This window comes from Scyliorhinus torazame, chromosome 6 (assembly GCF_047496885.1).
Source record: "Scyliorhinus torazame isolate Kashiwa2021f chromosome 6, sScyTor2.1, whole genome shotgun sequence".
NCBI lineage: Eukaryota > Metazoa > Chordata > Chondrichthyes > Carcharhiniformes > Scyliorhinidae > Scyliorhinus > Scyliorhinus torazame.
In genome coordinates, this window is record NC_092712.1 from 286,322,266 (window position 1) to 286,346,061 (window position 23,796).

At 43.3% G+C, this 23,796-nt stretch overlaps 1 protein-coding gene across 1 annotated transcript in view; it reads right to left on the reverse strand.

Annotated features, from left to right (window-relative positions):
- Positions 1-23,796, reverse strand: part of LOC140425477 (E3 ubiquitin-protein ligase MARCHF6-like) — a 120,173-nt gene that overhangs the window by 37,578 nt on the left and 58,799 nt on the right. Inside the window, exons 4-9 of the mRNA XM_072509791.1 lie at positions 17,659-17,802; positions 9,839-9,911; positions 4,551-4,719; positions 3,642-3,858; positions 2,647-2,708; positions 1,010-1,042 (exon numbers count right to left, since the gene is read on the reverse strand). Coding sequence (XP_072365892.1) covers positions 1,010-1,042; positions 2,647-2,708; positions 3,642-3,858; positions 4,551-4,719; positions 9,839-9,911; positions 17,659-17,802 — 698 coding nt within the window. The remainder of the gene's footprint in view (positions 1-1,009; positions 1,043-2,646; positions 2,709-3,641; positions 3,859-4,550; positions 4,720-9,838; positions 9,912-17,658; positions 17,803-23,796) is intronic.

Genomic DNA, 23,796 nt, shown 5'->3' on the forward strand with positions numbered 1-23,796 from the left:
GTGACTAGAGGAAAACAATGGGGTATAGAAGAGGTAACTTGAAAGTAGAGATAAGGAAATTGACACAAATATACTAAAAGACTGATTTAGAGGATGAATGACATCAAAGGGAAAGAATGATACATCCATTGCACAATAACTGGAGAAAGGGGACACAGCAATGGCTAACTTCGTCGCCACATCCAGCTGCGGAAACAGAATTTACTGCTAAACGGGCAGCCAATCCAAAACTCGAACTGAGAAGATTCTGCCTTCACTGAAACTAAAGATGGTTTCCCCAAACATAGAAAATAACCTGTGCGTGGCAACTATCAGTTGGATATATCTGCGTGGGTTTCCTCAGGGTACTTCGGTTTCCCCCCACAGTCCAAAGATGTGCAAGTTGACCATGCTAAATTGCCCATTAGTGTTGAAAAGGTTAGGTTGGATTATGGGGATAGGATGGAGGTGTGGGCTTAAGTAGGGTGATCTTTCCAAGAGCCGGTGCAGACCCGATAGGCCAAATGGCCTTCTTCTGCACCGTAAATTCTAGTTTCTATAAGAGTTTTAGAATATTGGATTTTGTTTGGGAACATAGGGGTGTCTCAGAGTTCAGGGTACGTAGGCAGTTGGGAACAAAGGGGTAACTTAATAGTGTACGTATTGCCAGTGTAGCTGTATATTACAGTCCTTCTTGTCGTGTGCTTTTTTTCCCTTTAAAAGAGTTAATAAATATTCTTTATTAATTGTTCACACAACGATTGGACTATTGCTCCCTGGTTCGCATATTTTTCTCAGTATTACAAATTGAAAACATATATCATTAAGAACCTGTGTTCGGGGTTTTGGGATACCCTCACATTTAACATCAGTGGAATTCTTAACAAAAGCAAATTAGTTTCAGCATTTCTGTTAAACTGTAAATGGGTTGACAGGAGCAACAACAACTACAATTTCATTCTTATTTTCCATTCTTGGGACATGCACAGATAATGATTTTATTAGAAACGCTGGACTTTTAAAAACTTACCAGGAACACAAGTGAACCATCCAATCCAAGCATCTATGAAATGAAAAAAGAAATTAGTTTCAACAGCACAAGTTTTTCCCATGCACATCCTAATTTGTTCTTTGAATTATTCAGTAATTCAAATTAAACAATTGCATTAAAGTGACACACACAACAGGACAATATACCAGCAATTTGAAATTAGCAGCGAATGGTATACAATATAAAAATTACTCAAATTGCTGAGTGGGTTGCAATATTCCATTTTAAAATGCATTCAGAAGTCCCATGTTATAACATCGCAAAGGAAATGTGTATTACAAAACAACATGGACTAGATGGGCCAAATGGTATCCTTTTGCGCTGTTATGACTCAAGGTGTTGATATTTATTAGTCATGGCTTTAGGTGGCACAGCTATCAATGATAAACTTCAGTGTTAACAACTTCATCAGCTATTTTAATAAACTAGCAGTTTTGTTTATCTGACTTTACAGGCTGTTCATCAAATGCCACTATTGATCACCTCTACTCTCAGCCCCCAATGTTTCACCAGCAGCCATCAAGTTACTAAATAACATGGCAATAGGATTTGAGAAATTATATTTTTTCAGAACAGTTCGGACTCTGCCTGACTCCTTCGCACGACACCATGCTTACTATTTTCTTCCCTATATATCTATAAATACACTACACACCTTACAGCAATACACTTGCACTTTCGTTAACATGGCCCCACATGGACATACAATGGCTGCACGTGTTGCTCATGCTGCACCCAAGTTAATTCTACTTCATCTCCCGTTACACCAAAGCCCAGACCAATTATACTTCAGAAGCAATCTACTCCACCCATTGCCCACCTTCCCAGGGCCTCATAATGGGCACTCGAGTAGAGATCAATCATGACTGTCGACACCGGATCTCTGATAGCCAATGGCAAGTGCATCTATCCATTAATCTTGAATCACATACCCTGGACACCAGCTACGAACTATCTTCAAGCCTTGAACATATTTTATTCCCAAAATTTCATTAACAAATGAAAAAATAGAAAACAGCAGCATGAGCTTTGGCGAAATACAAAAAAAGGCACATATATGAGGATGCAGACAACCTAAAACATTCTTAAAATGACAGATGCTAAATCACCTCGAATGGAACTGAAAGTCCAATATGATCCTGTGTATGTGGATGTAAACATAGATGAGCTAATAAGAATAGGCCTGTTTGAATCAGTACTCATTAGTTTTTCCAAATAAAGTTCTTCTATCTTGGAGGAGAAATTCCAACTGTTCATAAAGAGTGAACATACTTTATTCTGGCAAATGTAAACTACAGGTCCAACTTCAGATGCCCATCACTATCAGTAGGAACTGGCAACCTTCCCAGGCCTGAAAAACAACCCAGGTGCTTCAATGCAAGTCATGATTCAGAACTAATTGGGTTGTCTTTATTCGGTGGTGTGGTCATGGGAAAGATGCATTTTTAAAGGGAAATATATTCTTGCCACCCACCCTTACTGCTAAAGGCAATGGTTTACTGATAATTTTATTGCACCAGGTTTTTCATTTAAAAAAGCACTACTGAAAGTCAGCTTTATTTAAAAAAAAAAAACTTTTCAATAATAAAAACTCAAGTTAAACTCTGATCACATACCCGCTCCCATGTAAGTTCTTCTGCAGCTCTGTCCCATTCTAGCGCATTCCAGTTCATGTCATCTGAAGAGAACAATAGTTTTAATCCTTTAATTGAACTCTAGGCCAACATATCAAATGTAGTTCATTGGTACAATTAGCCCCTTCGGCATTTTACTGCTCCGTATTTAAGCCTCCAGCCAACTGTTTTGCCAAGAGATTTGTCGTAATTGAATTAAATGGAGTACGTGATTGAAGGGGTGTTGGGAAGAGATGGGGCAGAAGTTGTGTTCATAGCTGAACAGAAGTTGACTCATGTGAAATCAAGAATATCAGTGTTTCGGGAGTACATCATACTTTCCAATCCAACATTCTATGGAAGAATAGAAATAAAGCCGTCGAAGTTTGATTACAAAATGGGGTGTTGATGGAGTTGCACATATCAAGGAACAAGTAAACCAATTATAGAGATTCAAATAGATTGGGGCACTGGAAAATGGCTGAATATCATTCCATGAGTAAATGGAATAAGTAGTAAAAATTTCAAGATGAATAGCAATAATCCAAGAGATAGGTCTCGGATACTAGTTGACAGCTTGTCACATGAAAATGTCGATATAAAAGCAAAATATTAGGATATAGAGGCAGAAGGGGCAGAGCAATATCCTAGGAAGGACAGTGAACTTGCATAAAGTACAGGTTCATCCCCATTTGCAATTCTAATGTACAGTTTGGGTGCATTGTATGACCATCCTGGCAGACAGTAAGATACAGCAGATGACATCCAGGATTGAGCACTTGGCACACCAAAGTACACTTGCAGCAGGCACAGGCTTTTGAAAATGCCATTGATCACATGAACAGATTTAGATGGCTGGCTCTTGACTTATCTTTTACTGGTGCAATGAAGTATGCTTCTTGGACCACTGCCAGAAAAGCCCTGTACCAACTTCATAAAAAAATTAAAACTCTCAGCCAGCAGCAACCCTACTCAGAACATTGATTTATCCATAATACCTTGGGCGCCATTGTTGGCATCAGCACCATCTTCTACCACAGCATCATCTTCGTCATCGTTCTCATCATCCTCGTTCTCTCCCTCATCTACCCCAATGTTGGCATTCTCAGCTTCTGCAGGGGCACCCCCATCGGCTGCTGCTGGGTTTTCGGCTGCTTGGTTGGCTGGCTGAGCAACTTGGGGATTCTCAGCTGCAGCATTCGGAACAGCTGGAGGCTGCAGGATGAAAAATGCTGATTAATTACACCAAGTTTAAAAATTAAATATTTCCATAAATGTTACAGTTTTAGTGCAAAGGTTGGACAGGAGTGGGAAATTCTTAATCTTGCAGAATTCAGAAATCCTTAATCTTGCATCTCTGATTAAATTTAGGTACAGACAAAAGCGCAAGTCAAAGTCAGTTGTTATACTCACTGTCGCAACTTTGTTGCTGCGACATTACTGTTATATTGAGAAAAATTAACTTGCCTATTTAACACAGCCAGACTAATTTCTGTGGCTACATAACAGACTATTTATGTCTACAATTTGTCCTTTTTAAACCAAACCATCTATTATAGCAAGCTTACCAAACAATGTTTCTAGATTTGCTGTCCTATGTTACCAGTTGGCATTATAATGAGTTATGCCACAAAGTAGCATACAAGTTTTTGCCCATATTAGATGTCTGGCCCAGTGTTCGCTTGGGACTTGAGGGTTACTATCTGGAGTACAAGTGTATAAAATTAAGGCGATCCAAGTTAATTGGTATAAAATAAATCAAAAAACAGATTAGCTTTATGTTTTTAACTAAAGAATATGGCTAACAGAATAACATACAATGCAATATATTATGGGGAGGGGGAAACACATTTAATCTAAATACTGAATCATATTGTCAATCATCTTATTATTTCTATAGTACACACCTCATTCTGTTGTCCAACTCCATTGGGTGGTTGGGCCTGATTTTGTTCTAACCACTGTGGAGCTCCACCATGCACGATCTGTTCTCGTAACCAGACGAGGCTAATGAACGCACACAGTGTGCATGTTACCACAAAACAGCCTTGCAAAGAGTCTGCCAGCAGATTCTCCCTGGAAATATACATAGAAGGAACATTTAAATATTCACAATCAGGTCTACAGCTAAAGCGATTTGAAATTCTAAAGTGTGATGCACACGAGTACATGTGTGCACAATATGTGGCTCACACAAGTGATGTGAAATTTAATGATTCACAAAAACTGCAGTTCCACATCTGAACTGAAGCGTCTTCCACTCACTGGTAAATTTATAAAAATGCTTAAACCAGCTAATTTTTTTTTTTTTTAAATAAACATTTTATTGAGGTATTTCTTGGCATTATAACACAATAAACAATGTACATGAAACTATAAACATAGTGCAAATGCCGTCTCCCTCCCTTACAGGTCCCACCTCCATCAACCCCCTACTCTAGGCTAAACTAACCCCCCCCCCCACTTCTGCTGACGATTAATTTTCTGCGAAGAAGTCAACGAATGGTTGCCACCTCCGGGCGAACCCCAACAGTGACCCTCTCAAGGCGAACTTGATTTTCTCCAAACAGAGAAAGCTAGCCATGTCCGATAGCCAGGTCTCCCCCTGTCTTCGGGGGCTTTGAGTCCCTCCAAGCTAATAGTATCCGTCTCCGGGCTACCAGGGAAGCAAAGGCCAGAACGTCTGCCTCTTTCTCCTCCTGGATTCCCGGGTCTTCCGACACCCCGAAAATCGCCACCTCTGGACTCAGCGCCACCCTTGTTTTTAACAGGGCAGCATGGTGGCGCAGTGGTAGCACTGCAGTCTCACGGCGCCGAGGTCTCGGGTTCGATCCCGGCTCTGGGTCACTGTCCGTGTGGAGTTTGCACATTCTCCCCGTGTTCGCGTGGGTTTCGCCCCCACAACCCAAAGATGTGCAGGGTAGGTGGATTGGCCACGCTAAATTGCCCCTTAATTGGAAAAAATGAATTGGGTACTCTAAATCTTTTTAAAAACCCTTGTTTTTAACACCGTGGACATGACATCTGCAAACCCCTGCCAAAATCCCCTAAGCTTCGGACATGCCCAGAACATGTGGACATGGTTCGCTGGTCCTCCCGCACACTTTGCACACCGGTCTTCCATCCCAAAGAATCTGCTCATCCGGGCCATTGTCATGTGAGCCCGGTGAACGACCTTGACTTGTATCAGGCTGAGCCTGGCACATGTTGTGGGCGTGTTGACTCTACTCAACGCATCCGCCCATAGACCATCCTCTATATATCTCCTCCCAGCTCCTCCTCACACTGGCGCTTCAGCTCCTCGATCTGCGTCTCCTCTGATCCCATAAGTTCCTTGTAAATGTCCGAGACGCTCCTTTCTCCTACCTACCCTCTGGAAACTACCCTGTCCTGAATCCCCCTTAGCGGTAGGAGCGGGAAGGTTGACACCTGTTTACGTAGGAAGTCCCGCACCTGCAGATACCTGAATTTGTTTCCCCTCGCCAACCCAAACTTCTCCTCCAGTGCCCTCATACTCGGAAAGCTCCCCTCTATAAACATATCCCCCATCCTCTCAATCCCTGCTCTTCGCCATATCCGAAACCCCCCATCCATACTTCCTGGGGCAAACTGGTGATTATTACAGATTGGGGACCAGACCAATGCTCCCTCATAAACCAGCTAATTTAACGAGGGTAACTTTGGAAAAATCCAGTTTCAGAGGCCAGAAATCCCGTCTGTTACAGGAGCTCTGAAAAAATATTATTGTTAACTTAAGCGACACATTAGAACCTGTTACAAACCAATCAGGCCTGCTGTATATAACAATACTAATTACGAAGGTTCAGCCACAAACAATCTAAACCAGGATTTCACAGGACCAACTTTCCATGCCTGTAGAAGATGTATTATGGTAATTGAATGGGGTATGCAGAATTGTGATAAAAAGTATCAGAATAAGATTTAGTGCAGTTTCAAAATAACAAATATTGCTTCCGAATACTAATCGCTGAATAACTGCAGCAGCATTTTAAACAAATCAGCAGTGTAGGTGAATTTTTCATTCCCTTTCCAGCACAATGGGCAAAAGTGTGAACATGGCATAAACGTACAGGGATGGTTGAAGCAAAAACTGTTACGCTAAAGGTACACAACTATGTTGCGGATTAGACATTCATTTAGAATGGACATGGAAACAATGCACACTCTGTTTGGCCAGTGGATACCCAAACCAGAGGGGTCTTTCAGTTGAAGCACACGAGACACTTCTTCCAAAAGATTTGCACCACACTAACAATCCTGTCAGTGATGTACGTCCAGATTTACCTAGTTGTAAAATGCTGTGCCTAATCACTACACTAATCAGTCCCCTGGCCAGAAAAGGACGGCAATATTTCCTGAGAGGCAAGATAGTTCCTTTCTGACTGCCCCTTCATTCCACAGGTATGCTTCTCTTTTACAATTAATAAACCCAATCTTAGACAGACATTTGAACATATGAACAAGGAACAGGAGTTGGCCAATCTGCCCTTCGAGCATGCTCTGCCTTTTAATAAGATCATGTCTGATTTGATAATAACCTCAAATCTGCATTCTACCTACCACTTATAACCTATTATCCCTTGCTTGCTAAGAATCTATCCACCCGTCTTAAAAATATTCAGACACTGATTCTATCATCTTTTCAAGAGGCGTTCCAAAGACCCTCATAGTATCCGGTCCACATCCACCCTGTCACCACCCCTCAGGATCCCCAATGTCTCAATCTAGTTGCCTCTTACTATTCTAAACTCCAGCAGATACAAGTCTAGTCTGTCCAAGCCACCCATTCCAGGTACTATTCTGGTAAACCTTTTCTGAACTGCTTCCAATGGATTTACATCCTTCCTTTACCAGGGTGACCAATACTGCACACAGTACTTCAAATATGGTCTCACTAGTGCCCAGTACAACTGAAACATGACCTCCCAAATTTTGTATTCAATACCCCTCGCAGTAAACAGCTTTCCCAATTACTTGTTGTACCTGCATACTAGAATTGTGATTCATGCACTGGGACACCCAGATCCCTTTGTACCTCAGAGCTCTGAAATCTCTAACGTTTTAGATAATATGCTTCTTTTTTTATTCTTCCTCCCAAAATGGACAATTTCCCACATTATGCTCCACTTGCCAGATCTTTGCCCATTCACTTAGCCTTTCTATAACCCTCTGCAGCCTCCTTTTGTCTTCTTCACAGCTTACTTTCCTAGTTATCTTTGTGTCATCGGCAAATTATTTATAGAAACTGTAAACAGTCGAGGCCCCAGCACCGATCCCTGTGGCGCACCACTCATTGTATCTTGCCAAACTGAAAAAGACCCATCTTCGCCTACTTTCTGCTTCCTGTTAGCCAGGCAACCTTGCTGATATGCTACTCCCTATACCATGAATTTTTATTTTCCACAAAGACGACCAATGAGGGGAGGAATAAAGTTTATAGGAATTTATTTTACTGTAGCGGATTAATTTATGCTTCATCATGTCCTGTCTCTCTCAACCAGCACCGCTAAGAGATTACCCACTTAATTATTTTTCCGTTGCATGTGGCAACTTTCTGTCTACAAATCAGTTGGTGTGTTACCCCATACCTTAAGAGACTAAACATCAAAAGCACATCATTGGTTGTGAAGCATTTTGGGACATCCTGATATGAAAAATGCTAAATAAATGCAAGTTTATTAACTGAAACGTTAATCAATATGTATACAGAAAAAAGTCCGGTGTGCCCTTAATGTATAGAATGCTTTTTCCAATTCAGGAAGTGTATAAATATGGAACAAAAATAAGATTGTGCCACTTCTGATCCATAGATTTAAGAATATTCCAAAATTCAATGGGTTCAAGAATAGAGACCAATACGAAAGAGAAAATGCCGGAAATTCTCAGCAGGTCTGGCAGCATCTGTAGGGAGAGAAAAGAGCTAACGTTTCGAGTCCAATGACTCTTTGTCAAAGCTAACAGACAGAGAAAGTGGGAAATATTTATACTGTGGAGTGAGAATGAGAGGGGTTATAGCCACAGAAACCCAGGGAAACGGGGTGCTAATAGCCACAGAAGCTAAAGGAAAAGAGTGCTAATGGCAGTCCCCAGAGAGAACAAAAGGTGTGAGAGGCCAAACAGCAGAGAAACTATCAGAGGGTAAACTGCGACAGATGTAGATGTGGGAGAGGGGAAGGGGGAAGCAAAGGGGAGAAGGGGAACGGAAAGGTGGATAAGATGGGGGGGTTAAATATATATATATATATATATATATATATATATATATATAAAGAAAGACAAGAAAGAAAGAAATAGTAAAAGACAGTTAAAATGAAATGGGATGAAAACAAATGGGTCGAGGTGAGGTAGAGCTCATCATCTGAAGTTGTTGAATTTGATGTTGAGATTGGAAGGCTGTAGCGTGCCTAACCAGAAGATGAGATGTTGTTCCTCCAGTTTGCGTTTGAGCTTCACTGGAACATTGCAGCAGACCAAGGACAGACATGTGGGCATGGGAGCAGGGTCTTTTGTTAAAATGGCAAGCAACAGGAATTTCAGGGTCCTGAATGCGCACAGACCGAAGGTGCTCAGCAAAGCGATCACCCAGTCTGTGTTTGGTCTCTCCGATATAGAGACCACATTGGGAGCAGCGAAAGAAATAGACCAGATTGAAAGAGGTGCAAGTGAAACGCTGCTTAACCTGGAATGAATGTTTTGGGCCTGGGATGTTAAGCATGGAAGAGGTAATGAGGCAGATGTTACACCTTATGCGATTGCATGGGAAGATGCCATGGGTGATGGGAGAGGTACTGGGTATGGCGGAGGAGTGGACTAGATTATCTTGGAGGGAACGGTCTCTGCGGAATAGAGACCAATAACCTTGAAACCAAAGCAAAATCCCACAGATGTTGGAAACCCGAAATAAAAACGGAGTGCTGGAAAAACACAGGTCTGGCAACATCTGTGGGATAGAGGAACATAGTTAATGTGAAGTCCAATACGACTCTTCTTCAGAGATTCACATTAGATTCAAAACATTAATTGTTTCTCTCTTCACAGATGCTGCCGGACCCGAGTTTTCCAGAACTTTGTTTTTATTCTGTAACATTCAATGCTGCAATATATTGAGAAACACGCTCAAAACCACCCCATTGGATCAAATTACTTTAAAAATAAACATGATACATAAACTTACGTGGATAACATATCTAGTGGCAGTGTCAACAGTGAGCTCACAGAGCCAGTAAACAAGCATTTGTAGATACGGCCTAAAAAGGGGGAAAAGAATGAAAGGTCACTTGATACACATTATGGTTGTCCGTCTCAATGTTATCCGTCTCACTTAAAACCTCTTTTTTTTTTTTTACACAAAAGTGCAAGCACTGTGCATTATACCACTCTCATCGCCTATCCAAAATGAAAACCATATGATCTTAGCATATTTTCTCAATTACAGAATGTTACTTAAAATTCTCTTTTCCAACAATTTACATGTGACATCACAAACATTTAATGAAGGAATAGAGACAACAGAAATAAACACTGCACTCTCTGCAAGAGTGCTAGCACAAGCCAGGCCAGGGTGTTGGGAAATTTTATCTTGAAGGTATATACATTAACATTTTTCCTTTGATCTCTTCGAAGTTTATTATTTGCCAAGCAGAGAGAGAATGAGTGGAAGGGAGAGAGGAAGAGAGAGAAAGAGAGCTCAGTGCCAGGGACTGTTGACATTGACAGACAACATTAAATACACTGTTTTCAGGTCAAAGTACAGGTGCAAAGTAAAACTGTTATTTTCCAGCTATTCTCACAAACCAAGAAAAATCGTAATTCATCGTAGTTGCCAGCTGCAGGCAGTTCTCAGCTGCACCAATCAATTAAGACAACCAAATACATTTTGCACTAGACCCTTATATCCAGCCGAAGTGGCTTACTATCCATTTCTGGTAGCTGGATTTAAACTTGCATTTTAGAATAGAATGGAGGGCGTGTTAAACCCACTGCATTGCTCAAAATGGAACATTCTTCGGCATCAGTGATGTGACCTGGTCCTCCATGCACTGATGCTATGCTCGCTTGTTCAATAATAAGTACACGATGAGAAGTAGACAGAAAGGAGTTGGTTGGACGGCTGGTTTGTGTTACAGAGCAATGCCAACAGCGTGGATTCAATTCCTGTACCGACTGAGGTTACTCATGAAGGCCCCGTCTTCTCAACCTTGCCCCTCGCCCAAGGTGTGGTGGCCCCTAGGTTATAATCACCATCAGTCAGCTCTCATAGGGGAGAGCAGCCTATGGTCCTCTGGGATTGACAATTGCATTAAGTGGAATTTTGTTTAAATGCTGATGGTTTCCTTAAAGCAGGAGTCATAACAGAATTAGAACAAATTAACCCTTTGCTAAAATAAAAAAGGACAATGTGACTCTCATCATGCAGATTGTTAATAATCTAAGAGGTTACACCAAGACTCGAGGAAAATAGTTTTGAAACACTCGATGTTTGAATATTCATAAAGGCTTGCTTTATTTCATGGAGAAGGTCGAGCCTACAAGTCAGCCTCTTCCTCAGATATGATAGGATAAACAAAATGGAATTCATTTTAATTTCTCCACATTCCCTTCACTTACAAAATATCTAGTTAACTTCCATAGGATTCAAATCTCAAAGCAAAGACTGAAGTATTAAAACAGATGGCAAATCACTTGAGAAACACGTTTTAAGCAAAGAACAATCAACAAACATTGGTCATGTCACCATCACATTCTAACTTCCACAATTACTCAACAGGATTCTAATATTTTTAAAGAAGAAATTTAGGGAACAAATTTCCTAATATTTTAGTAAACACAAATCTTATTTAATCAAATAACTGGCACAATGAGTCAAAATGCCATCTTTTTTTAAAATATATTTTTATTCTCCTCCTTTTACACATTTTCTCCCACATTTACACCCATCAACAACAAACAATAATCAGCAAGATATGTCAATCCCCATAATAACAACGATCCCATCCGCTCACCAACCCCCAAACATCAGCCCGCATGTTTACATAAACAAATGACAAAAAGGAATCAGGGATTACCCGTAGTCACCCTTAATCAACACAGCCCCCCCCCCCCCCCCAACTAATGTTCGATGTTATCCAGTTCTTGAACGTGCATAATAAATAGTGCCCATGACTTGTAGAACCCTCCGAGCTTCCCCACAGTTCGAACTTAACCTTCTCAAGGGTCAAGTATTCCAACAGGTCCCCCCGCCACGCCAGGGCACTGGGTGGAGAGGCTGCTCTCCATCCCAGCAGGATCAGCCTTCGGGCGATCAACGAGGTGAAGGCTATGATATCTGCCTCCGCTCCCGTTTCCAACCCTGGTTGGTCCGACACCCCGAATATGGCCTCCTGGGGACCCGGGTCCAGTTTCACACGCACCACCTTGGAAATTACCGTAAACACCTCCTTCCAGTACTCCCCTAGCTTTGGACAGGACCAAAACATATGAACGTGATTCGCGGGCTTCCCCCCGCAACGCTCACACACATCCTCTACTCCTTCAAAAAATCGGCTCATCCTTGCCCTCGTGAGGTGCGCTCTATATACCACCTTCAGCTGTATCAGCCCCAACCTCGCACAATAGGTGGAGGCATTCACTCTCCGGAGCACCTCACACCAGACCCCCTCCTCTATAACCTCTCCCAGCTCTTCCTCCCACTTTGCTTTGATCCCTTCCAGTGGTGCCTTATCCTCGTCCAAAATAGCTCCGTACACCGCTGACACTGCCCCCTTCTCCAGTCCCCCTGTCGTCAACACCTCCTCCAGCAATGTGGAGGCCGGTTCCTCTGGGAAGCTCTGTATCTCCTTCCTGGCAAAATCCCGAACCTGCATGTACCTAAACACTTCTCCCTGCTCTAGCCCATACTTCGCTTCCAGCTCCCTCAATCCTGCAAACCGACCCCGAACAAACAAATCTTTTAGCGTCTTAATCCCCTTCTCTTCCCATTTCAGAAAATTTCCATCCCACTCCCTGGCTCAAATCTGTGGTTCCCCCCAATCGGCATTTCCCTTGACCCTAAACCCAACCCAAAGTGTTGGCGAAACTGCCTCCAGATTTTCAATGAAGCTATTATTACCGGACTCCCTGAATATTTCCCCGGAGCTATCGGGAGCGGCGCTGTTGTAAGTGCCTTCAGCCCCGACCCCCTGCCCAAACTCTCCTCCAGAGAATCAACCCCTCTGACTCAGCTCCGCACTTTCTCCACATCCGCCGTCCAGTAGTAGTACAACAGGTTCGGGAGACCCAAAACCCCTGCCTGCCTTCCCCGCTGTAGTAGCACCTTTCTCACTCTGGCCACCTTCCCTCCCCATATGAATGAGGTAATCCTTCCCACAATCTCCCTGAAAAAAGACTTTGGCAGGAAAATCGGTAGGCATTGAAAAATAAACAGGAATCGCAGCAACACATTCATTTTAACCGCCTGTACCCAACCCGCCAGTGACAGAGGAAGGCCATCCCACCTTGCCAGATCGGCTTTCACTCTCCCCACCAAACTAGTGATGTTGTACCTGCGACGCCTCCCCCACTCCCGGGCAATCTGCAACCCCAGATACCTAAAATGAGTCCCTGCTCTACGGAATGGCAGCCCCCCCCACCCCCGGCCGAGACACCACAAAGTACTCACTCTTGTCCAGGTTCAACTTGTACCCCGAGAAAGACCCAAATACCCGCAGTAGCTCCAATATTCCTCCTATTGACGCACACGGCTCCGAAACATACAGCAGCAAGTCATCGGCATATAAGGACACCCTATGCTCTATTCCTTTCCATCCTCCCGAACTTCTCAATGCGATGGCCAACCGCTCAATCGCAAGTGCAAACAGCAGGGGGGACATAGGACATCCCTGTCTCGTCCCACGGTGGAGAGAAAAGTATCGCAAACTGATATTATTTGTGCGGACACTCGCCTTCGGTTCCTTATATAATAGCTTTACCCAGTTCACAAACCTTGGTCCAATCCCAAACCGCTCCAGCACTGCCATCAGGTACCCCCATTCTACACGATCAAACGCCTTCTCGGCGTCCAATGCCACAACTACGTCCGTTTCCTTTCTTTCCGCCGGTGCCATAACAACGTTCAAAAACCCTCCTAATGTTCGAAAACAGCTGCCTCCCTTTCACAAACTCAGTCTGATCCTCCCCTATCACCTTCGGAAGGCACTCCTCCAGCCTACCCGCCAGTACCTTTGCCAACACTTTTACGTCCACATTCAGAAGTGAAATGGGCCGATACGACCCACACTCCGTCGGATCCTTATCTTTTTTTAGTAACAGGGAAATTGATGCCTGCCCCAAGGTTTGCGGCAACACCCCCTTCCCTATCGCCTCCTCAAACAGTCCCACCATCAGGGGTGCCAACCTATCCTTAAATTTTTTATAATATTCTACCGGAAACCCATCCGGCCCTGCCACCTTCCCCGACTGCATCCTCCCAATCGCATCCTTTATCTCCTGCTCCTTCTAATGTAGCCCTATCCCCCTCCCTTAGCCTCGGGTACTCCCACCCATCTAGAAATTCCTGCATCTCACGGTCTCCCCCGAGTGGCTCGGACTTGTACAACCTCTCATAAAACTCCTCAAAAACCTTGTTAATCAGCACTGGGGCCACCACCAACTTCCCTGCCCTATCCTTCACCTGAAGAATTTCCCTTGCCGCTGCCTCCCTCCGGAGCTGACCGGAGCCTTATCTCCATGTTCATAAACTGCACCCCTTGCTCGTCTCGATTGGCGCACCGCTTTCCTGGTGGACAGTCGGTCGAAGCTCGCCTCTAGTTCCTTCCTCTTTTCCAGCTTCGCCGGGTCCCCATCCTCTGCATACCTCCCATCTATCTCCAACATCTCATCTATTACCCTCTGCCGCTCCAATCTCTCCTCTTTAACCACCCTGGCCTTAAATGAAACTACCTCGCCTCTCACCACCGCCTTTAGAGCCTCCCAGACGACTGCCTTTGACACCTCACCCGTACAATTGAAACCTACATATTCCTTAATTACCTTTTCAATTTTCTCACAGAATACTTGGTTCCCCAAAAGCCCCACATCCAGTTTCCACCCCGGTCTCTGCGCTGCCCCTTCTCTAGCACCATATCCACCCAATGTGGAGCGTGATCTGACACTGCAATTGCAGAGTATTCCGACCCCTTGACTCCAGCCAGCAAAGCCCTTCCCCACCACAAAAAAGTCGATCCGTGAGTATACCTTATGGACCGCTGAGAAAAACGAATACTCCCGTTCCCTTGGGTGCAGGAACCTCCAGGGTCCACCCCTCCCATTTCCACCATTAGCCCAGCCAGCGCCTTCACCCCCCCTGATGGGACCAGCGAGCGCGGCTGTGATCTGTCCAACCTTGGCTCCTGCACCAAGTTCCAGTCCCCCTCCCCCACAATCAGCTCATGCGTGTCCAAGTTGGGAATAGCCCCAAACACCTTCCTCGCGAATCCCACATCGTCCCAATTGGGACCGTATACACTTAACAGCACCACTAATCTCCCCTCCAGTGCCCCTGTCACAATCACATATCTACCCCCCTGATCTGCCACCACCTTCTCCATCTGGAAGCGTACCCTTTTGCTGACCAGCACCGCTACCCCTCGAGCCCTTCCATCAAATCCGGAGTGAAACACTTGGCTAACCCAGCCCTTTTTAAGTCTCACCTGGTCCTTCACCCTCAAGTGAGTCTCCTGCAGCATTGCTACATCGGCTTTCAAACTTTTAAGATGTGCAAGCACCCTTGACCGGACCTCCTAGCCTTTCACATTCCACGTGATTATCCTTACTGGGGGTCTCTCCTCCCCCCCCCCCCCCCCCCACCTTTCTGATCCACCATCACCATACCACCGGGCCCTGCCCCATAAGCCTGCCCCGCCCCTGTCCATTGTTAACATCGAACCCCTTCCCCCCCTCCCAAGAACCACCCCTACAAAAACATCCCCCAACATCCATCCCGCCACACCCTCTTGCTCGCCTCGTAGGCCCATTGAAGCCTGCTATCCAGGCTCCAACATCCGCAGTCATCCTCTCACCTCACCCCCGTTCACTAACTGACTTTAGTTAGCTAGCGCGGGTGGCTCCCCCCCCACCAAGACCTCTTGCCCCCTTCCGCCCAGTCCCAGAGAAAGAAACACCAAAACAAATCCAACAATCCAACCCCTACAATTCACTAACATAACATTTAACCGTCGCAACACAGAACGCCATTAACTTGAACTCTGTAACAATGCAAAGAGAAGTAAATTTCAATACAAAATCAGTAAAAAGAAAGTAGTAACATTTGTACATTTTCCAGCCGCTCAAACACAGCCCACAGTCTCTCTTCCAGTTCCGCTCTTCACGGCTGTCCCAAGCCTTCTGCCCTCACGAAGGCCTCAGCCGCTGTCTCAAAGTAAAAGTCTTTGGCGTTATATGTTACTCTCAACTTCGCCGGGAACACCACACCAAATCGCACCCCCTTCTTGTACAAAGCCGCCTTCACTCGCCCAAACGCCGCTCGTCTTTTTGCCAACTTCACCGTCCTCCTGGTAGATCCGAACCGCAGTACCATCCCACAGCACCTCACGCTCCTGCTTCGCCCAGCTTAATACTTTGTCCTTCATGCAAAACTTATGGAAGCAGACAATTACTGCCCTTGGCGGCTCGTTCACTTTGGGCTTCGGCCTTAATGACCGATGAGCTTGGTCTAGCTCATACAGGGTGGGGCTCTCACCCTCCCCCATCAGCTCCGCCAACGTCTTAGCGAAGTATTGCGTTGGCCTTGGGCCCTCGGTCCCTTCGGGCAAGCCCACAATTCTCAAATTGTGCCGCGCTGAGCGGTTTTCCAAGTCTTCCAGCTTTGCTCGGAGTCCTCTGTTAACCTCCACCACCCTCCGCAGTTCATCCCCCATAAAGGTGACCTGGTCGATGTGTCGTGTCACGGCCTCCTCCACATCCTTCATCTTCTCGCCCTGCTCTCTCACCTCGGCCAATGCCTTTGCCACCTCCACCCTCATCAGGCCGATTGCCTCCTCCAACAATGACCTCAACACGACCGCCATCTCTTTTCTCGGGACCTCCATGTGCCTCACCAAACGTTTTTCCAGCTCCACCACCATCACCTCGGTCATCTTCTCCACTGTAAGTAGTGCGGCCCCGCCTTGCAGTTCAGCTTCCGCCATCCTGTCAACACTTTTGCTCGTCTTCTCCTGCGGCGGCAGACCCGCCTTTCCTCCTTTCTTTGACGCTGCTTTTCGCATCCTTTAGCGGCTTATTGTTTTTTTATCTTCTTTCCCTTCTCCTCTCTCCCCCTTCACCCTCCTGCCCTTCATCAATCTGACATTCTTCTTTTTGAAAAAAAAACTTTCACCAAACTTCCTTAAATCTTCTTTCTTTCTCCTCTACATTCATCTGGGACCAGGCTTCAACCTTCTTTCTTCTTCCTAGGTGGGAGCCATCCGACGTGGAGCACCCTCCCTACATGGCGCCCTGGCCTCGGGCCTGCCGCCTCGGCCTCCTCGTAGCTCCGCCCCCGCTGCTCTGAACTGCCGGGCCCGGCGCCTCAGCCCCTGCCGCCCGCGCGGGGTTCTTCGCCGGTTATTAAACCGGCCCCACTGGCTGCTCGTGGCGGCCCCAAAGGCCGACGATAGTCGGGGAGTGCGTGAGGACTCGGGGATTTCCCCAAAATCACCGCGAATCGCGGCCACCGGCGGGAGCTCTTGTTATTGCGGCCACCCTGCTCGCCCACGCCACCGGAAGCAGTCAAAATGCCATCTTCTGTGTTGTTCTATGTTTAATGTGCCTCTGTACATATTGTAAATTGTCTAATTTAACCGAGAGAGAAACATTCAGGTTAGAAGTCCCAGGTTATGACATAATTACAATCTTGGTCCAAAACTATTCAAAAATAAAACAAACAAAATTCCATCAGATCTCCACTAACAGATCTCAATAACTAGATTAACTTATTAAAAAATGTAGTTTAATGCTTACATGCTGTGAGCGGTACAACTCCCAGCCATGCAAAGGCCACCAAAGTGTAATGGAACCAGTATCTTATTGCTGTACCAATACTTGTAACCAATCCTGCAAAAATATCCTGAATTGGAAGTCTAGATGGCATATCTGGAGAATAAACTGGAAAAAGAAACAAGTTTAACTTAAAAGCATGAACATGTATTGACACAAAACATTTTTAATATTTCAGCGAGACATTTTTGTGCATAAATTGTACACTGGACTTCTCTATGCATCCAATGGACATATATAAAACACTATTGTAATCCTTGATTTATGATATCTATTCAATTGAACAGTTAGCCCTTGCACAATGGGACAAACGGTCTGCTGTGCCGTAATTTCTCTGACTTTATGATCTCAGTTAATTTTGCAGTGAGATGAATTAGTAATGCGCTGTGTGCAGCTAATCACATTAAAGGACTTTCAGTCAGCAAACGAAAAGGTAAAATATACGGATCATCCTTCTCTTTTTACAAATTGTCCAGTGAGCGAAATAATGTCTGGGAGATACACATCAGAAGCAGAAATATGAAACATACCTAAAGATCACCCCTGAATTCCTCATAATTGATATTACACAAAAATGAAATTAACTCTTGGGGCCAGAGTTATTCAGCAATAGCTATGCATTAGTACATTATTAAAAATGTTGCACCTCATTAACAAGGTGCACACTTTTGGAGAATTTTAATAGGTATATTACAACATGAAAGGGGACATGTTCACCAGTTCAATAATTTCTAAAGTACACTGGCTGCATGCAGGGACTTCAACAGCGTACAAATAGAGCAGGAAGGAAATCACTTGCAGCAACTTTAGAATTCCTGCATTTAACTCAGCATGTGCACACATCTGCGGTTGCTGCTTCACAGAGTAATGACAGCGAATAATGACAAGTTGCCATCATTACAACCACAAAATCATGGTCTTTGTCAAACTGTTCTCCACAAAGCATAAAAATCAAATTGGAATTTAGAACTGATGCAAGTTTTGTTCAAATTTCTATTACTAGTCAAGGTTAATTTTTACAAAACAAAAATAGTTATATGCAAAACAATATGTCATAGTCATCCACGGTAATACAATTTACACATGAAATTTAGGTGAAATAAAAATAAGCCAAAATAAAAGTGCCACTGTTAGATTACCAGGGAGGTATAAATCCAGTGTTGATCCAAATTTAAGTTAAAGTATTTTGGAAGTTTTCAGAAACTTACATTGACAAATGTAACCCAGTTTATTGAAACAAAATCACCATTGTACAAATCGTTCTGACAAATCACGATGACTATGTTTAAACATACATCATCAACGTTTTAGAATTAAACTAGAATTATGAAGAATTATGAAGATCTCTGATATCTTGAGATCGCTCACTGGCAATGAGACGACAGGCCTCCTCTCTACTTTCAAAAGATGATAATCTCTCTATCTGATCTATTCTTTGATTGATATGCTTATTCTATAAAGCATTTCGCAAATTATTAAATAATCAACAACAGTACAATATAAAAAGTAACCAGTGTTAAATGGGTCAGTTTGTGGTATACAAATTTTACTTCACAACTTGTCCACATAAAAAAACCAATTCTTTTTCTGGCTTCAAAAGTTATAATGTGCACTATTAGCAATGATAAAATGCATAATTTCTCAGCCGACAGACATTCAAAAATGAATCTGACTGCCACCTTTCTAAATAAAAAAAGCTTACCAATTCCAAATGGTTAAAAATCGTGCCCCTAATGTCTAATGAATGCAGTATTTATTTTTACTATCCTAACTACTGACAGAAAAACTATCGCTGGCTCTTTTCTCATCATAGTCAAACCCACAAAGGGACAAAATAAGGACACTGGGCTTGGTAAAATAAGTCAAAGATATCTGGTACAACTTGTTTCCACTCAAACGTTGTCATGAGGTCGAAATTGAAGTCTTGATTTTTCAGCTTAAATGATATAAAGCGGGAATTGCTACCTGAACATCACTGATGTTTCAAATCAGTTAGAATTAAAATCGATCTACTTAGTTAACTGTGACAATAATGAATCCAAAAATCAACAGTTTGGTCGATCACCCAAGCCTCAGGAACCAGTTCAGTCAGACGAGTTAACAGAAAACCACTCAAAGGCACATTATCTTAACCTGCCTCTAGATGGAGGAAGTGAACAATATTTAAGTAATTTCTACAGTTAAAAATTACTTCAGAATTACCATACCACACAGTAGTGTGAAATGTTATTTTAGGCAAGTTAATATTAGATTATTTAAATCAAAATGCCTGAAGGTATAATAATGTTTATAAATATCCATTAATTTATTAGCTTAATTTGTTAAAACAAAAAGCCCCACTTACCTGTTTGAGTGAATGTAAAAGACCCTAAGGAGCATGGATGTTAAACTTGGGTGTCCTGACCAACATTTATTCCTCAATCAGCGTCGCAAAACAGATCAACTTGTCAATATCAGATTGCTTTCATGGGGAGAATGCAAATTGGCTGCCACATTTCTTGCATTTCAAAAGTGACCACACTTGAAAAATAGCTCACTGCTGTAAAGTGCTTTGAACTGCCCGGTAGCTGCCTTATGTAAATGTGAATTTTCCTTTTCCCCAACATTGCCACTTTAGGACTAATCACTGACAAGTGTCAGACAGAAATTAACCTGATCTCTTACTGCCTATGATCAGCATTTTGCATGGAAAGAGAGGTGTCTTTTCTTATCTTTGATGTGTATATTTATTCCAGATAAATAATTCAGAGGCAAGTTTTTTGAGTGTTCAAAAATTAAGAGGATTATTTATCCTCACACTTACCCTGAATTAAAGCAAAGTCATACACCCGGTCTCACGTCTGGGAACACACAGATTGCATAAAGAAAGTGCACTTTTACCGATCACAATTTCAGTCTTTGATTTACGATTTCCCATTCTCCCAAGTGTCAGGCCTGTGGTTGCTTGAATAGTTTTCATGATTTGAAGCTGAAGTGAGGGTCTTGAAAAGTGAAGGTTCACAGCAGATTTCTGTCGTGTAGTCAACTATCTAGGAGGTTGATTCTCATCTGAATGTTGAAACTGGAACAGGTCAAGTGTTTTGGCTGCTTGATGACTTGCAGCTAGTTTCAGAGTCTGGTTCTTAGACTGGCAGTTGTGATGAATCTGCTAAGTCCTGGGGTAATAAGGGCACAGTCCCTGTGACCATCTTCGATCGCATGACCACTGGGTCAACATACTTAGGTCTAGTTTGAATGGAGGAGGTCATTATGATGGCAATGGGAGGTTGATAGTAGCCATTGAGTTTTGATTTTCCCTTTCGTTCCATACGAAACATGGAGACAGGCGGCCTGGAAACTCCATAGTCTTTAGGAGTATGCCCAACCTGAAACAACGATGCGTGAATTCCGCAAATGAGAGAGGTACCCTCACCTACGTCCATATTTAATTTGGCATTGGCCTGCTGTATTAGCAAGAGGTGGCACGGTTTTGTGAAGCGGAGATCGTGTCTCACTAACTTGATAAGAGTTTATCGAGGAGGTCACAAAGATGATTGATGCAGGTAGGGCAGTGGGTGTTGTCTATATGGACTTCAGTAAGACCTGTGACAAGGTCCCTCATGGCAGACTCGTACAAAAGGTGAAGTCACACGGGATCAGAGGTGAGCTGGCAAGATGGATGCAGAACTGGCTAGGTCATAGAAGGCAGAGAGTAGCAATGGAAGGGTGCTTTTCTGATTGGAAGGCTGTGACTAGCGGTGTTCTGCAGGGTTGAGTGCTGGGACCTTTGCTGTTCGTAGTATATATAAATGATTGAGGAAAATGTAACTGGTCTGATTAGTAAGTTTGCGGACGATACAAAGGTTGGTGGAATTGCAGATAGCAATGAGGACTGTCAGAGGATACAGCAGGATTTTGATCGTTTGGAAAATTGGGCGGAGAGATGGCAGATGAAGTTTAAGCCTCACAAATGTGAGTTAATGCATTTTGGAAGGTCTAATACAGGTAGGGAATATACAATGAATGGTAGAACCCTCAAGAGTATTGACAGTCAGAGAGATCTAGGTGTACAGGTCCACAGGTCACTGAAAGGGGCAACACAGGTGGAGAAGGTAGTCAAGAAGGCGTACAGCATGCTTGCCTTCACTGGCCGGGGCATTTGAGTATAAAAATTGGCAAATCATGTTGCAGCTGTAAAGAACCTTAGTTAGGCCACACTTGGAGTATAGTCTTCAATTCTGGTCACCACACCACCAGAAGGTTGTGGAGGCTTTAGAAAGGGTGCAGAATAGATTTACCAGGATGTTGCCTGGTATGGAGGGCATTAGCTATGAGGAGAGGTTGAATAAACTTGGTTTGTTCTCACTGGAACGAAGGAGGTTGAGGGGCGACCTGATACAGGTCTACAACATTATGAGGGGCATAGACAGAGTGGATAGTCAGAGACTTTTTCCCAGGGTAGAGGGTTCAATTACTAGGGGGCATAGGTTTAAGGTCTGAGGGGCAAGGTTTAGAGGAGATGTACGAGGCAAGTTTTTTTTACACAGAGGGTAGTGGGTGCCTGGAACTCGCTGCCAGAGGAGGTGGTGGAAGCAAGAACTGTAGTGACGTTTAAGGGGCATCTTAACAAATACATGAATAGGATGGGAATAGAGGGATACGGACCCCGGAAGTGTAGAAGATTTTAGTATAGACGGGCAGCACGGTCGGCGCAGGCTTGGCCTGTTCCTGTACTTTTCTTTGTTATGTCTTTGCTCTTGTTCATTCATTGGAAGTTTTATACTACCTGTCGTCTAAATGCCAGAAATTACAGGATGCAGGTTGTTTGCATCCAATTTTTAAAAAGCACTGACAGAGAATACATGCCTGCACTGGACATGACAAAAAATTAATTCAGCACCGCACATTTTAAAATTGGAAATGTTCTTCCCGACAGATTCAAATTTTGAAGAAAAAGAATTCTTTCATCTAACTATAGTTATATATTTCTACTGCTCACATGAACAAAGTATCAGCATTTAACAAAACCCTGGTGGCAAAATTATACACAATCCTGTTGCACAAACATTTCACATTCCTATTATGCTTTATTAAAAAGTGGTGAGAACACAGCACAATAAGCCCCATTTACAAACTGATAGCTCAAGCTGCTTTGCAACAATATCCATTTCATTTTTTTGACACAACAGGGCAAAGTTCACACTTATATAAAACAAGCCTGGCAGATATCCCATAACATTGTTCCCTGATAATCTGTAGCTGGAGCAGTTATAATGTTTAGTTGCTAATTCAGCTCATCCCTCTATGGACATTGCAGGGAATTACAACAGTTTGTAAACTGCCGAGATCTTCACAGCAGCAATCAACATAAAGCCTGAAATTTGCTAACAAGTTTCAGGGTCAAGTTCAAAAATAAATGACCTCTCCTTCGGATCCTAGTACATCTTTTAACAGATTTATGTGACACATCTATCACACCGAGCCTATCCTTCAGCCCATGCTCGAGAATATATTTATATTCACAACCTATATTTGTTGCATTTGCTTGGTTTCTACATTAACCTAAGAATTAATTACTCCTCCCTCCATACTGCAATTTCAACAATGCTCGTACAACTTCAAGCACCACCCTGTTACAGCCAGCCCAATGCAGCACAACTGCCACATTAACAGTTTCCATGGCCTTGGACATGGCAAGCTTATAACCGCTGGAAGTGTAGCACCAAGACTAATCTCTGATCACTATTTAATTCAAGTTTAAAAAAAACTGATTTAAGTTTTCCCAGGTACCCATTCAGGCAAGTTGTATCAGAAAATTAATCTCAAAATAACCCTCTTTAACCAATAACAGGGTTGAGTGCATAAACAGCCTATAAATATAACATCTAAAGCTTTGTAAAGATGGTAACTCACTAAATTAGTTAAGCCCTGAAATCCATCTAAAGTAAATCAAATTTAACACATTTTAAATAAAAAGGATCTGCTGGCATGAATACCTTTATTGCATGAAATGTATGGAGTTTCCCATTAAATTGAACAGGTTTTAATATAGTGGACAACCTTGAAAGTGTAAATAATCTGAAGCCTAGATTGATTTTGTTGGACAATGTAATCACATAATTT